This window comes from Chiloscyllium plagiosum, unplaced genomic scaffold (genome assembly GCF_037043375.1).
Source record: "Chiloscyllium plagiosum isolate Xiang-an unplaced genomic scaffold, Cpla_swu_hap1 HiC_scaffold_6, whole genome shotgun sequence".
Taxonomy (NCBI): Eukaryota; Metazoa; Chordata; class Chondrichthyes; order Orectolobiformes; family Hemiscylliidae; genus Chiloscyllium; species Chiloscyllium plagiosum.
In genome coordinates, this window is record NW_028270144.1 from 121,767,114 (window position 1) to 121,782,868 (window position 15,755).

The following is a 15,755-nucleotide window of genomic DNA, read 5'->3' on the forward strand; positions in this document are numbered from 1 at the left end:
TCGCTGGGAGGGCAAGGGGAGCAGCTCAATCCGTCAGTGTTGACTTCCTCTCCCTCTGCTTTGTTCCCCAGTTTCCTTCTTTTGTCTAAAACTCAGCAACTTACCGTCCTCAGTCGGAACGTAGACGTTCAGGTAGAGGCAGTCTTCACTCTGATCTTGGATGTAAGTGGCCACGATATCCAGGTTGGAGGTAAACCAGACCGGCAGCATCACATCGGGCAAGATCCCGTGAATGTTCTGGGGGCAGACCGGGGCAAAATGCGTAGCGTTCCTGATGCCGGTCCAGGAGGATGGGGACTCCGGGTGCTGGAAGCGTCTCTCTCCCGTCGGAGCTGAGGCGTACGGTATTCCAAGGTACTGGTCCACGGGTCCCAGGATCTCATTGGGAAGCGGCGTTCTCACCCCCCTGAGCTTCCCATAGTTGGTGTTGACAATGGGATAGTTTTCCTGGCAACTGAGAAGGCCAAACCGCACCGCAAGGGTCGTTATCCAAAGCAGGATGTTTAGATTCAAGGTTGGAGCAAGGACAAAAGACATCCATGGTATTCCATTGGAGTTCAACATTGTTTTCTGATCTCAAAGTGAGCATACAACCTTCCAGAAATGAGAAAGCAGCCTTGGTCTCAGGCTGGGAATCAACTTCAATCTTAATTTCGAGCAACTGGATTAATACAATCCAGAGGATCCATTTACCACCGCAAAGATCCAACTAATTGCATCCGACACTGGTATTATCCATCTGAGTCCACAGTTACCATCTTGCAATACAGGAACGTCTTCCAATGAAGGCAAAACACTCCCCTTGAACAATGAGGTCCTTCCACCAAGGAGGGTTGGCCAACCTGAAGTTGAAGAAAAGGAAAATGATCACTCAGGTTCATGCCTCGACAGACAGATATGCAAATGGACAGTGGGCAGTGAATACCTCAGAACACCTCAAAGACATAAACACGATAGTACAGAACAAACCACACAGAGGTAAAGGACGATCACTGGGGGTTAATTATCCATCGGTGCCTCAAGATAATTAAATTGGATAATGCAAAACCTACCAGGCAAAACAGATCCCTCAACCCAATTGGTTTAAGCTCCAAACAAGCATCCTGTCACCTCACTTCATTGAACCAAGCACTAATCTGTTCTCCCTCGTGTGCCTATTTGCTTTGTTCTTCAATCCATTAATTTTCTCTGTGATAGTTGGCTTTATGTTCTAACAAATCTCCGCATAAAAGCAGTTTCTCCTATATCCTTGAGCAGATTTATTGGTGACTGCCTTTTTTTTGTGACCGCTATTTTTGAAATTTTCAACATCCAGGTGGAAATAACTCCGCTCTTGAGCCTTTCCAGGGAGGTGAGGGGTCTGGAATGCACTATCAGGGAGGGTAGTTAAGATGGATACTTTTATGAATACAAGGTGTTATAACATGCAAGGTTATGGACCTAATGTGGGTAAGTGGGGAGATTGATGTAGAGTAGTCTACAGGGTGAGGGCATCATTGGCCAGACCACCAATTGTTGCTCATCCCTGAGTGCCAAGTTAAGAAGGCAAATAAGAGTCAACCACATTGGTGGGGGTCTTGAGTCACATGTAGGCCTGACAATTGACAATGGGTTTAGATCAGAGTGGTGCTGGAAAAGCACAGCAGGCCAGACAGCATCCGAGGAGCAGGAAAATCGACATTTTGGGCAAAAGCCCTTCATCAGGAATTCCTGCTCCTCAGATGCTGCGCTTTTCCAGCACCACTCTGATCTAAACTCTGATTTCCAGTCCTCACTTTTGCCTGCCTGACAGTCGACAATGGTTTCACACTTGCCATTAGATTCGGAATTCCAGATTTTTTTTAATTGAATGAAATTTCACCATCCGCTATGCTGGGATTTAAGCCTAGGTTCCCAGAACATTAACTGGGTCTCTGTAGTACGAGTCAAGTGATAATACCACTAGACCATCACTCCCTTTTTGGTAGTAGAGACCTCATGAGCCGAAGGGCCTTTTCTGCACTGTATCGTTCTGTGACTCAATAATTCTATGAATTCTAGCAGGTTAAAATGAAGAGTCTAGACTGACTAAATTAATTCTAATTAAAATAATTGATTACTGACCTATGCCAAATGCACTACACAAAAGTAAGTTGATTATTAGAATTCACTAATAATTATAACATTTTGGTTCTGGTAAATCTTCTTCTGCACAACCTCCAGATCAGGGTTTGCCAGATTTTGGGTGCTGACCCTCGTGGGGTCACAAGCTGAACTTTTGGGATCCTGAATGATGAGGCCGGGATTTCCAACTACATTGTAACAACCGTATCTCCACCATTAGCAGCTCAGCTCCCACCCCCAAACGTCTCACTTTCCCACTGAGCCACTGTCACTGAGAGGGGGATGGGGGGGGGGGGGGGGTGGTCACAAGAATTTTCAGAAGGGGGTCACACTGTGGGGAAAAAATAATTGGGAACACTGCACTAGATGTTTACATGATGAAGGGGCATCTCAGAACAGCAGAGTCTTCCAGATGTAGTCTAAAAAAAGGCATTCAACATAAGTTAAGCATACTTTCTGGATGACATTGTTGCTATGGAAATGAACTCGAGTGCTTTGTTTGTATTTAAATTATATAAAACTGCCTTAATGCAATACATGCCATTTACATCAATCATTCAATCTTTAATTCAGTTGTTGTTCATCAATATCATTGATGTAGACCCACAGTGACAGACTAAACCCAAACATAAACATGGAAATACTCACCTACATTTTCCAGTAGATTTCACTGGCCTGACTCTAAAATAGGATCATTTAAGGGCACCAACAAGCCTGCATTGACTATTAAGTAGAATAAGTTAACTGGTATCATAGAAATTTATATATGATGAGTGATTTACTCATGGGACATTAGCACTGCTGGCTGAGTGATCACTGATCGCTCAAAGAGCAGTTCAATCTGAATGACAGATTTGTTACGATGCAGAAAGAGGCCATTTGGTCCATCATGTCAACACTAGCTCTCTTTATTTACACATGAGATAGAGGGATTGCTCTCAGGACAGTATTTATTGCCCATCCCTAGTTGCCCTTAAGAGCTGCCATCTTGAACTGCTGCAGTCCACCAACTATAGGTTGAGCAACAATGTCCTTAGGAAGGGAATTCCAGGATTCTGACCCAGCGACACTGAAGGAACGCCAATATATTTCCGAATCAGGATGGTGCATGGCTCAGAGGGGAACTTGCAGGGGGGATGGGGTTGGGGGTGGGGGTGGGGGAGGGGGTTGGTGTTGGGGGTGATGGTGGTGGTGGTATCCCCATATATCTGCTGTCCTTCTCCTTCTAGATGGAGGTGGTCATGAATTTGGTCAGGCTTGGAAAATATGTCATCTAGCTCATCCATGTCTTTCCTGGTCACATGTGGGACATTCATCATAATTCACCATAATACAGGTTTGGAGGAAATGGGTATGGCAGGAGGAAGTGGGGAGCTGGGTAAAATGCCCACTGGGCCACCCAGCCTTAGGCCATTAAGATCTTTAACCACTCAGTTAAATGGCAATCAAGAGTCTCAATTTGCCTCCACTGCCATACAAGACTGTGTAAGGCAGGTGAGCCAGAGTTCAAGAGGCCATTTTGAAAAGGTGGGGTGGGACGTCTCAAACAAGGAGTTGCCTGGGCACCACTCCCATGCAAGACATGTACCCCCTTTCCCCCACCCTCTATGCAGAAGAAAACAAACAGAAAAGTTGTCAATGATGCGATATCAGTTTGACTCAAAATATTATTTCAACAACACCGATATGTTCATTTCCAAATTTATTGGGTTTTGCTTTTCAGTGGTTTATCCCTCCGGGGGCCTGATCTCCAAAATCTCCCTCTCCCCACTCTTTCTTTCTCCCTGAACTCCTTCATTCCTTCCTCACCCCATCCCAATCTCATCCCTTCATAACTGCTCAACCATTTCAGAGAAGTCTCTGCTGAAAATGTGTTGCTGGAAAAGTGCAGCAGGTCAGGCAGCATCCAAGGAACAGGAGAATCGACGTTTATGCCCGAAACGTCGATTCTCCTGTTCCTTGGATGCTGCCTGACCTGCTGCGCTTTTCCAGCAACACATTTTCAGCTCTGATCTCCAGCATCTGCAGTCCTCACTTTCTCCTCCAGAGAAGCCTCTGGCCTACCTCATTCCACTTACCCCTACACTGCTCCTTGAGACTGAATCCTGTCCAAGCCATAACCAAGACTAAAGTCTGGCACTGCTGGATCTGACAGAAGTATCAGCTTTCAAATATTCTCTATCTTGCTCACAGGAAGTGGGCATCACTGGCTAGGCTGACTAGCAATTCTTTCTAATTCCTTTTGAGGAGATGGTGTTGGCGTGTTGCCTGGAATTCCATGATTTTGACCCAACGACACTGAAAGAACAGATCAAGTCAGGATGATGACTGGCTTGGAGGAGATCGTGCAGGTAGCTGTTGTGGTGATTGTAACAAGGCCAGCCAGCTGGATATCGTAGAACATGAGTTTCCTGATTGGGGCTGTTAACCTGCTCCAATCAGGGAGTCCTGGCTGACGGATAAAAAGGGAAGTATCCCCTTTTCGTGCACTTTGTGTCTTCCACTGTGTCTCACACCTGCACACACACACACCATGGGTGCTGGGGATAAAATAAGCACTACCGCACTTAGGTGGTAGTGTGGGGAAAAAAAGAAAGAAAAAAAAATAAACAGGAAGAAAAAAAAAACAAGCAAAAAAAAATAAAAAAAAATAAATAGGGATTCACACAGCAAAAAAAAAATAAGAAAAAAAAAGGGAAGTATCCCCCTCCAACTCTATTTTGATTTAGTCCCTACCCTCCCCTTCACTGTTTTTGATCACACAGCATTGCCCTTTGATGTGAAGGGCAGTGTTTGTCACTGGCCACCCGGGTGTTTTCCTACCTTCCTGGTGGTGAAAAAAAAAGGGGAAGTATCAGAGGTACTGCCACTCTGAGAGCTGACTCTGTGTGAGGCAGGACTGAAGTCAAGGACTGTTCGTGTGCGAATAATGGGTGACTTGGTGATGGGATACCGGCCTCCATCGAGATTTTTCAGTGGTGCTTCTATGTATTTGTTGCCCTTGTCCTTCTAGGTGCAGATATAGAATCCCTACAGTGTGGAAATGGGCCCTTCGGCCCAACAGGTCCACACCAACCCTCCGAAGAGTAACCCACCCAGACCCATTCCCCTGCATTTATCCCAGACTAAAGCACCTAACCTACACATCCCCGAACACTATGGGCAATTTAGCATGGTCAATTCACTTAACCTACAGATCTTTGGACTGTAGGAGGAAACCAGAGCACCCGGAGAAAATCCATGCAGACATGGGGAGAATGTGCAAACTCCACACAGACAGTCGCCTGAGGCAGGAAACAAACCCAGGTCCCTGGCGCTGTGAGGCAGTGGTGCTAACCACTGAGCCACTGTGCCGCCCTTTTAGATGGAAGTATGGTTTTGGAAGGTATTGTCTAAGGAGCCTTGGTGAATTTCTGCAGTGCACCATGTAGATGGTATATAGTAGTGCCAATTAGCACTCAGGCCTGGAGCTCCTACTCAACTGAAGGTTGGCAGATCAATCCTCAGCCAGTTTCTGCTACCCACAGTGGGTTATTGTTGTAAGTGGTCCCTTACAATTTGGGCCATTTCTTCAAGATGGGGGCATGAGCAGTCAGCTAGCTTGCTGTTTCACTGGCAGCATCAAACTGTGGAACTCCCTTCCTAATGAGGCTTTGGGTGTCCCTACACAATTTGGGACTACTGTGGTTCAAGAACACTCACCACCACATTCTCAAGGACAATTCAAGATGGGCAACAAATATTGACCAACAGCCAGTAATGCCCACATCCCATAGAAGAATCGAATAATGTCAAGATGGCAGCTATATCTCCAGTACACTGAAAAGGCTGGGGCTGTTCTCCCAGGAGCATCAGGGACTGAAGGGTGACCTTACAGATGTTCATAAAATCATGAGGGGCATGGATAGGGTGATTAGTCGATATATTTTATCCAGGATAAAGGAGTCCAACACTAGAGGGCATGGGTTTAAGGTGGCAGGGGTGGGGGGGTGGGGTTGAGATTTAAAAGGGACCTAAGGGACAACATTTTCGGGCAGAGGGTGATGTGGGTATGGAATGCTGCCAGATGAAGTGGTGAATGTTGGTACAATTACAACATTTAAAAGGCATCTGGACGGGTATATGATCAGGAAGGGTTTAGAGTGATATGGGCCCAGTGCTGGTAAATGGGACTAGATTAATTGAGGATATCTGGTTGGCATGGACAAATTGGACTGAACAGTCTGCTTCCATGATATACATCTCTGGGATTCTAAATATTTAGGAGGTGATATTATACAGTAGCCCAAAACATGTAAAACACGTGGTACACTGGAGATATGCAGAAACGTCTATATAGTATTGCTGAGGCTAACGCAAACATGCAGGCAACCACCTGGAGTAAACCTTGCTACGTGTGCTTGGGTGCTTATATCTGAGATGCATTGCAAATGAGGGGTGTACGCTATTATATTGTGGACCTGTTTTGTGAAAAGGGCAGAAGGGTGAATGCTTCTGTTTCTGAGTCGATGACCTGGTATTAAAAGGTACAACTTGTGTGACAATGTCCTGACAATAACCCCACATGCGGGCAAGAGATACGCCAACTACATCTTGTATGTATGTAGCACTTCTAACATTTCAAAATGCTTCACAAGAGTGTTACAGGTTTTTAATTAGTAATTTTAAATTAGATTCCTTACAGTATGAAAACAAGCCCCTTCGGCCCAACAAGTCCACACCGACCCTCCGAAGACTAACCCACCCAGACCCATCCCCCTACCCTATATTTACCCCTGACTAACACACCTAACACTGTGGACAATTTAGCATGGTCAATTCACCTGACCGACACATCTTTGGACTGTGGGAGGAAACCAGAGCACCCGGAGGAAACCCACGCAGACACGGGGAGAACGTGCAAACTCCACACAGTCGCCCAATGCGGCAATTGAACCCAGGTGCCTGGTGCTGTGAGGCAGCAGTGCTAACCACTGAGCCACCGTGCCATCCCCTTGGGTGGTAATGGTAAAGAGTTTTGAGGAGCCAGCAGAAAAGTGAAGTGGAGGCTAAGATGAGATCAGCCATGATCAAATTAAAGAGGGGCTGGATGGCCTATCCCTTTTCCTAGTTCTTACGTTCTTATGTCATTGATCAAAACTTGTCTTTGAGCTACGTAGGAGTCAGCAGAGTGCATAGCCATGGGTATAGGTATGTTTTAAGGAGGAGAATGAGGTTAAAAGGTGGGAACATTTAGCGAGATGAATTGCAGAGTTTAGAGATTCAGAGGTTGGTGGTACAGCCACTAAGGAGAAAGTGAGGACTGCAGATGCTGGAGATCAGAGCTGAAAATGTGTTGCTGGAAAAGCGCAGCAGGTCAGGCAGCATCCAGGGAGCAGGAGAATCGACGTTTCGGGCATGAGCCCTGAAGAAGGGCTTATGCCCGAAACGTCGATTCTCCTGCTCCCTGGATGCTGCCTGATCTGCTGCACTTTTCCAGCAACACATTTTCAGCTCGGTACAGCCACTAAGTCTGCATCAAAGGGAATTGAGAATGTGTCAGAATGACAATAGGGTGGATAACTCAATGGAATGTAACAGCTGCAGCAAAGCAGAGACATGTGGAGTTGGGGATTTGAAATCAGAGTGGGAATTTAAAAAAGGGAAAATGGCCTTGGAGCTTGTGTGACAATACCATGGCTTTAAATGACTCTTTTGTTCTGTTTAAAGGTTTTAAGGCAGAGTGCTAAGATGTATATTAAAAACTCATAAAGTAAACAGCTTGTGGCACCTTGGGTCTTTTTTTTTCAGTTGAAACAATAGAAGCAGCATAGATGGGTGGGGTCAAGCTCTCACAGAACCAGGGTTTTTAGTTTCTTAGTTTATCAGCAACAGTTGTTGCTGGGTCAGTTATTCCAGTGTATCTCTCCTATCCTCCTGAGTTGCTGGCATTACAGGTGAGACAATCTGTTCCTGAATTTGCCTATTGCCAAGGGGTGTGTTGATGTGATGTTACCGTATTGGAGCAGTTAATTAGTAATAGTTACGGTATCCATTAGGCGAAAGTGGGGATTGCAGATGCTGGAGATTAGAATCAAGAGTGCAGTGCTGGAAAAGCATAGCAAGCCAGGCAGCATCTGAGGAGCCGGAGAATCAACGTTTCAGGCAAAAGACCTTCAGCAGGAATCATCATTCCTGCTGAAGGGCTTTTGTCCGAAACGTCGACTCTCCTGCTCCTCGGATGCTGCCTGTCCTGCTGTGCTTTTCCAGCACCATACTCTTTACTCTATCCATTACATTATTAAGCATTTAAATTGAGTTAAAGCTAAGCTAATTCTTTTATTTTGTTGTATTTTAACTAGTGCGTATGAATAAATTGTGTTTTGCTTAACATTGAGTAGTTTGACCAATCGAATTGCATCTGGAAGGCAGCACCTTACGTAAATACAAGATGTAGTTTGAAACAAGGTAAAGGTAGGGTTGAGACAATCTTCTTAATGTATTTGAGGGGGTCTGGTCTGGTCCATAAAACTTGGCCAATATAAGAGTTAATATACGAGGAGTTGGGGATGATATTATGAACAATGTAAAACTTTAAGTTTACATTTTGTATTTGGTGTGTTGGGAAGTGGAAGACATAGGTAGTCATTTATAGAAATTCATTTCTGAGCTTTGCTCAGTGATGTCAAGGAAATCTGGAGGTCTGTTGTTTCAGCTATAAGGAGAGGTGAGTAAAACTCAAGTAGTTTTCTCTGGAGCTGTTGAGGCTGAGGGGAGACTTGATTGAAGCCTACAAGATTATGAGATACCTAGATATGGTTGACATTCAGAATCCTTTTCCCAGAGTTAAGTGTCTAAAACTATGGGGCATGCTTTTAATGGGAAGGGGCAAAGTTCAAAGGAGATGTGAGGGGCAAGACTTTTACACAGAGAGTGGTAGGAGTCTGGAATGTGCAGCCAGGGGTGGTGGTGGTGAAAGATTCAATAGGAGTGTTTCAGCGACTTTTAGATAAGCACCTGGAGGAATATGGACCAAGGACGGGCAGAGGGATTAGTTTAATTTGGCATCACATTTGGCACAACAGCATTCCTGTGCTATACTGTTCTGTGTTGTTTGCTTACATGGATTTTAATGAGGTTTTACAACCTTGACTTGAATAGCTCAGAGCTTTAAGAAAACTACTGTTGTTTAGCAATAGGACCCAGTGACACAGAGAAAGGCAGAACGATGTTCAAAGTCACTCAGTCAGTGATAGAAAATGGACACTGGACACTGGATTTAGGGAACTCCTCTGTTTGCTCTGAAACTAAAAGCAATTGGTGAGTTTAGCTTGTAGTTGCTTTTAGATTTCTTGAGGAAAGCCACCAGCTGAAGGGAAAAAGCATGTGGTGACTAGATAGAAATTTGGTGAGAGGAAACCACTTGCAACTGTACCAGCCCAAGTCTCAGCAGGGAGCTTAGTGTGAAGATAGCAATAATGCTTCACTCAAGTTTGGATGTTCGCAAAGTTATTGATGAGGAAAAGAAACGAGTAATATACACACAAATCCTTTACTGGTGTCTCTCATTAAATCTTATGCTATGTCTAGCATAACATAATCCATATTCCTTTCACCCCATGAAATAACATTTTTATTCTTTGTGTTAACAGTACGCTGGCATCCTCTTGTAAGTCTGTCCAGTTTCAGGATGAAAATGTGAGGAAGCTATTATTAAAGATCTTCTAACAGGGCACTGGATAAGTTCAAGGTAATGGACAGGGCCTTAATGGTTTTGTCCAAGGTAAATCATGTTTAACTAATTTATTGGAGTTCTTTGAAGAATTAATGCGTGCTGTGGATAACTGGGAAACAGTAGATATGCTGCACTTAGATTTCGAGAAGACATTTGATAAGGTGCCACATCAAAGGTTATTGCAGAGAATAAAAGCGCTCATGGTGTAGGAGTAACATATTGGCATGAACAGAAAATTGTCTGGCTAACAGAAAACAGAGAGTATGAATAAATGGTTCTTTTTCAGGCTGGCAAGATGTTATGAGTCACGTGCCACAGGGTCAGTGCTGAATCCTCAACTCTTCACAATCTGTAGAAACCTTTGGAATGAAGGGATCAAAGGTATGGCAGCTACATTTACTGATAAGACAAAGATAGGTCGGAAAGTGAGTTGCCAAGAGGACATTAGTGTTTACAAAGGGATACAGAGAGGCTGCGTGAATGGGCAAAGATCTGGAAAATGGAATACAATGCTGGAGTGTGTGATATTGTCCATTTTAGGAAAAAGAATAAAACAAAAGCATAGTATCTGAAGTACACAGAATCCTTACGGTGTGGAAGCAGGCCATTCGGCCCATCGATCCCACACTGACCCTCCAAAGAGTATTCCACCCAGACCCAACTCCATCTTTGTAACCCTGCATTTCCCATGGCCAATCCACCTAGTAAGCACATCCCTGGACTCTATGGTCAATTTAGCATGGCCAATCCACCCTAACCTGCACATCTTTGGATTGTGGAGTGGAACCGGAGCACCCAGAGGAAACAGAAAAAATGTGTAAACTCCACACAGACAGTCGCGCGAGGGCGGAATCAAACCCATCCCTGATACTATGAGGCAGCAGTGCTAACCACTGAGCTACATGGTAAGAGGCTGCAGAGCTCTAAACTGCAGAGAGATCTGAGAGTCCGTGCATGAAGGTTGGTATGCAGGTGCAGCAAGTAATCAGGAAAGCTAACAGAACATTATGATTTATTTTGAGGTGAATTGAGTAAGAGTGGGAAAGTTATGCTTCAGATACACAGGATACTGGTGAGACCACAAATGTAATATTATGTACAGTACTGATCAGGGTTGCCAGGGAGACAGGATGCCAACTTGCAGATCGTTTCAGAGAACATCTCTAAGACACTTACACCAACCAACCCCACTGCTCTGTGGCTGAACACTTCAACTCCCCCTCCCACTCCATAAAGGATATGCAGGTCCTGGACTTCCTCCATTGCTAAACCCTAATCATTCGACGCCTGGAGGAAGAACGCCTTATCTTCCGCCTTGGGACCCTGCAACCACTTGGGATTAGTGTGGATTTGACCAGTTTCCTCATTTTGCACCCCCCACCTTATCCCAGTCCTAAGCCTCCAAGTAGGCACTGCCCTCTTGACCTGTCCATCGTCTTTCCCATCGATCCGCTCCACACTCCTCTCCGACCTATCACCTTCTCCCCCATCTTCAGCTACCTTCCCACAGCCCCATCTTGCTCCCATTTATCTCTCAGCCCCCAGGCCCACAAGACTCATTCCTAATGAGGGGACTATGCCCAAAATGTCAATTCTCCTGCTCCTCAGATGCTGCCTGACCTGCTGTGCTTTTCTAGCACCCCACTCTCGACTACAGTACATGTTAATATATTGGAAGCAGCTCAAAAAGGGTTTACTAGACTAAACCTGCAGTGAGTGGATTGCCTTATGAGGAAAGGCTAGGCAGACTGGCCTGTATCTTCTGGAGTTTAGAAACTTCAGAGGTGACTTAATTAAAACATATAAGATCCTGATGAGATCAGATGTGGAAAGAATGTTTCCTCTTGAGGAAGAATCTAGAACTAGGGGTCAGGGTCTAAAATTGAGGGGTCACCCATTTAAAACAGAGATTAATAAACACATTTTTCTCTCTGAGGATCATGAACCTTTGGCATTCTCTTTGCTAAAAGATAGCCTTTAGAAATTTGGGCAGAGGTAGATAGGTTCTTGAGGACCAAGGGGATATAGAATTGAGGTTTAACTCAAATAAACCATGATCTTATTGAATGGTATAGCGGGGTTAAAGGGCTGAATGGCCCCTGTTCCTTGTTCATGTACACAGTGTCTGACCTCCAAGGTTAGGGTCTATCAAGCAGGTTTTATTCAGGGTGAAAACTTGTTCAGGATTAACATCAGCTGTGACCATTACAGTAAATACAAGATCATGCTTATTTTATTCTTGTGCAGGATGTCGGCATCACTGGCAAGGTTAGCATTTCTCGCTCATTACTGGTAACTGATTGGCTGGCCAGGTCATTTCAGAAAACAGTGAGAGCCAACCACATTGCTATCAGCTTGGAGTCACAAATAGATCCAAAATGTAGGCTAGGGACTGAGAAAGAGGCCTCTCCTTCTTTGGAGCCCACAATCACCACCCTCGCACATATCCCATAGCTCACCCCTCATTCACATCCCTCCCTGCACATCCCCACCCCACTCAATCCCCTTTCCCCACTCCCCTCCCTCACCCATCTCCCAATCAGCCTCTCTCCGAACACCCCTTACGGCCCTCAATGCTCACTCCCTCCATTGACCGTTATTCCTCGACTCTTTCACTCTGCTTTGCAAGGGCTAGGGCAGGAAAATGATCTACCTTGATTTCAGAGTAGTGTCAATTCTTGCTGCATTTATTTCCTTGTGTCTTACTCTCACAAAGAACATTCGTGAACCAGATAGGCGTTTATGACAATCAACATGTGGTCATCATTAGATTCACTTTTAATTCCAGATTTATTTAAAACTGAATTCAGATCTCCAAGATTGATCACAGCACATGTCCAGAACATTAGCGCAGACCTCTGGATTAATCGTCTAGTGACTGAGAAAGAGGTTGGGTCATTGAAAAGATTCATGAGTGATTTGGGCAGATTCATGTACTATCAGGGTTTGGGCGATTCAAGGATTGTATGGAACAGACTTGAGGTCACAATCAGATGGACCATGATCATATTGAAGCACGACAGGCTGAATGGTCTACTCCTTTTTGTACTTCCAATGGTTCGTGTTCTCAGTGGAGAGCGCCAACAATGGTACAGTCCATTGTTATTGACCCGTGAAATGACTCTTCCCACAACCTGGCAGTATGGTGGCTCAGTGGTTAGTACTGCTGCCTCACAGCACCAGGGTCCCAGGTTCGATTCCAGCCTTGTGTCTGCATGGGTTGTGCAGGTCAGGTGAATTGGCCATTCTAAATTGCCCATAGTGTTAGGTGCATAATTCAGAGGGAAATGGGTCTGGGCGGGTTACTCTTCAGAGGGTTGGTTTGGCCTGAAGGGCCTGTTTCCAGGAGAATCTAATCTAATCCCAAATGATGGGAGAGAGCATCAGCAAAAGAGAGGGGGGTAAAAAATGAAAAATCACAAAGGGTTAATTCCTGGGCTGAGAGATTGTCCTATGACGGGAAATTCAGTCGACTTTGTCCATCGCCCCATGAGTTTAAAGGAATGAGGAGTGATCTCATCTCATCACTTAACCTTGTGTCATGGTTTTTAAGGGATTTAATAAGGTAGACATTGGAAGGATAGTGCTGCAGCTGGTCATGTGATAAGAGGTTAGTTGATTCAGACCAAGATGAATTGAAATTATGATTATGAATCTAAATCTATTGATTTCTGCCTTGAACCTGCTCCGTGACCTCTTTTTGATTCATTTATGGGATGGGGGCATTGCTGGCAAGGCCAGAATTTATTACTCATCCCTAATTGCCCGGAGGGCAGTTAAGAATCACAAGAGTCACAGGGTCATAGAGATGTACAGCACAGAAACAGACCCTTAGGTCCAACTTGTCCATGCCGACTAGATATCCTAAATTAATCTAGTCCCATTTGCCAGCACTTGGCCCAAAATCCTCTAAATCCTTCCTATTTACAAACCCATCCAGATGCCTTTTAAATGTTGCAATTGTACCAGACTCCACCACTTCCTTTGGCAGCTCATTTCATACACGTACCACCCTCTCATGAAAAAGTTGCCCCTTAGGTCCCCGTTAAATCTTTCCCCTCACACCCTAAACCTATGCCTCTGGTTCTGGACTCCCACACCCCAGGGAAGAGACTTTGTCTATTTATCCTATCCATGCCCCTCATGATTTTCTACACCTCTATGAGGTCACCCCTTAGCCTTTGATGCTCCAGGGAAAACAGCCCCAGCCTGTTCAGCCTCTCCCTATAGCTCAAATTCTCCGGCTCTGGCAACATCCTTGTAAATCTTTTCTGACCCCTTTCAAGTTTCACAACATCCTTCTTCACTATCCTATCTACCTGTGACTCCACTTTCAAGGAGCTATGAACCTGCACTCCAAGGTCTCTTTAGTCAGCAACACTCCCGAGGACCTTACCATTGAGTGTATAAGTCCTGCTAAGATTTGCTTTCCCAAAATGCAGCACCTCGCATTTATCGAAATTAAAGTCCGCCTGCCACTCCTCAGCCCATTGGCTCATCTGATCAGGGTCTCATTGTAATCTGAGGTAAACTTCGCTGTCCAGTACACCTCCAATTTTGGTGTCATCTGCAAACTTACCAACAGTACCTCTTACGCTCTCATCCAAATCAATTATATAAATGAAGAAAAGTAATGGACCCAGCACTGAACCTTGTGGCACTCCACTGGTCACAGGCCTCCAGTCTGAAAAACAATCCTACTCCACCACATTGCTGTCTCACGTGTAGGCCAGACTCCGTAAGGATGGCAGATTCCCTAAAGGACATTAGTGAACCAGATGGGTTTTTCCATCAATTGGCAATGGATGCATGGTCATCATTAGCCACTTAATTCCAGAATTTTATTGAATTCAAATTCGACCAGCTGTCATGGCAGGGTTCAAACCCAGGCTCCCCAAGACATTGCCTGGGTCGCTGATTTAACAAGTTTCCTGAAGAAGGGCTTATGCCCGAAACGTCGATTCTCCTGCTCCTTGGATGCTGCCTGACCTGCTGCGCTTTTCCAGCAACACATTTTTTCAGCTCTGATCTCCAGCATCTGCAATCCACACTCTCTCCTCTCTGATTTAACAGTCCAGCAATAATGCTACTAAGGCCATCACCTCCCCTTTGTACACCAGAAAGCTATGTACTCAACACACAAGATTTTTTGACTTTTTAAGGAAATCAAGGGATGCAGGGTGTGCTGTGCAAAAGCAGATTCAAGGTAGATATTTTACAGAATGATGGAGGAGGCATGAGGGGCCGAATGGCCTGATCGGACTCCTATCATTTACATTCTTATGGGGTCAGAAAGGGGGAGGTCTGAATGAAGGAAAAGAGAAGTGATTGGAGACTGAAACATCACAAGTAAAGGAGAGGATTTGGAATAGTGGGTTAGAGTGGAGGAAATAGAAAAAGGGAAAGCAATGAGGGTAGAGAGAGAGAGAAAGAAAAAGAAGTGAGATAAAGAAAAGGATGCAGAAAGAGATGGAAGGAAAGGAAAGGGAGGGGTAGAGCTGTATCTACAGCAGTTGCTTTAAGAACCATGCTTGAAGGGAGGAAAGTTTTGGAAGCAGTGGTCATGTATTCAGCTTCTCCTGCATTAACAGCCTCACTGCAGAGTACAGGATGGATTGATTGCTGCATTCGCCCATTGATCTGTGCAGTACTGTATCAACAGACCAATGCTGCTTCTTCCCACTCTCTCCCTCTCTCTCTCTCTTTCTCTGGAAACAGCTCCCCTCCAACACTGCAAAGAATGGACCGCCAAGGACAGGGGGCATCTGATAGAATTTTCACGGCCAACGATTAAATAAAAGGGAAATTAAAATTGAAAATCATGCATCTCCAAAGACATACGAGATGAAAAGTAATGTGAAGTCGCTCTAAATTAGATAAGAATGATTAGAATTTGAATGTAGCAATGCAATTGACAGCAGTGAATATATGAGCCAGT

General features: G+C 44.8%; 1 protein-coding gene across 2 annotated transcripts in view; it reads right to left on the reverse strand.

The window, feature by feature from the left end:
* The window catches only part of LOC122550927 (neuroligin-4, X-linked), a 308,072-nt gene that overhangs the window by 281,037 nt on the left and 11,280 nt on the right, over nt 1-15,755 (reverse strand). For both annotated transcript variants that reach the window (XM_043692405.2, XM_043692404.2), the window contains exon 2: nt 105-842. In XM_043692405.2, the coding sequence (XP_043548340.1) occupies nt 105-564 (460 nt within the window). In that variant the 5' untranslated portion in view covers nt 565-842. The remainder of the gene's footprint in view (nt 1-104; nt 843-15,755) is intronic.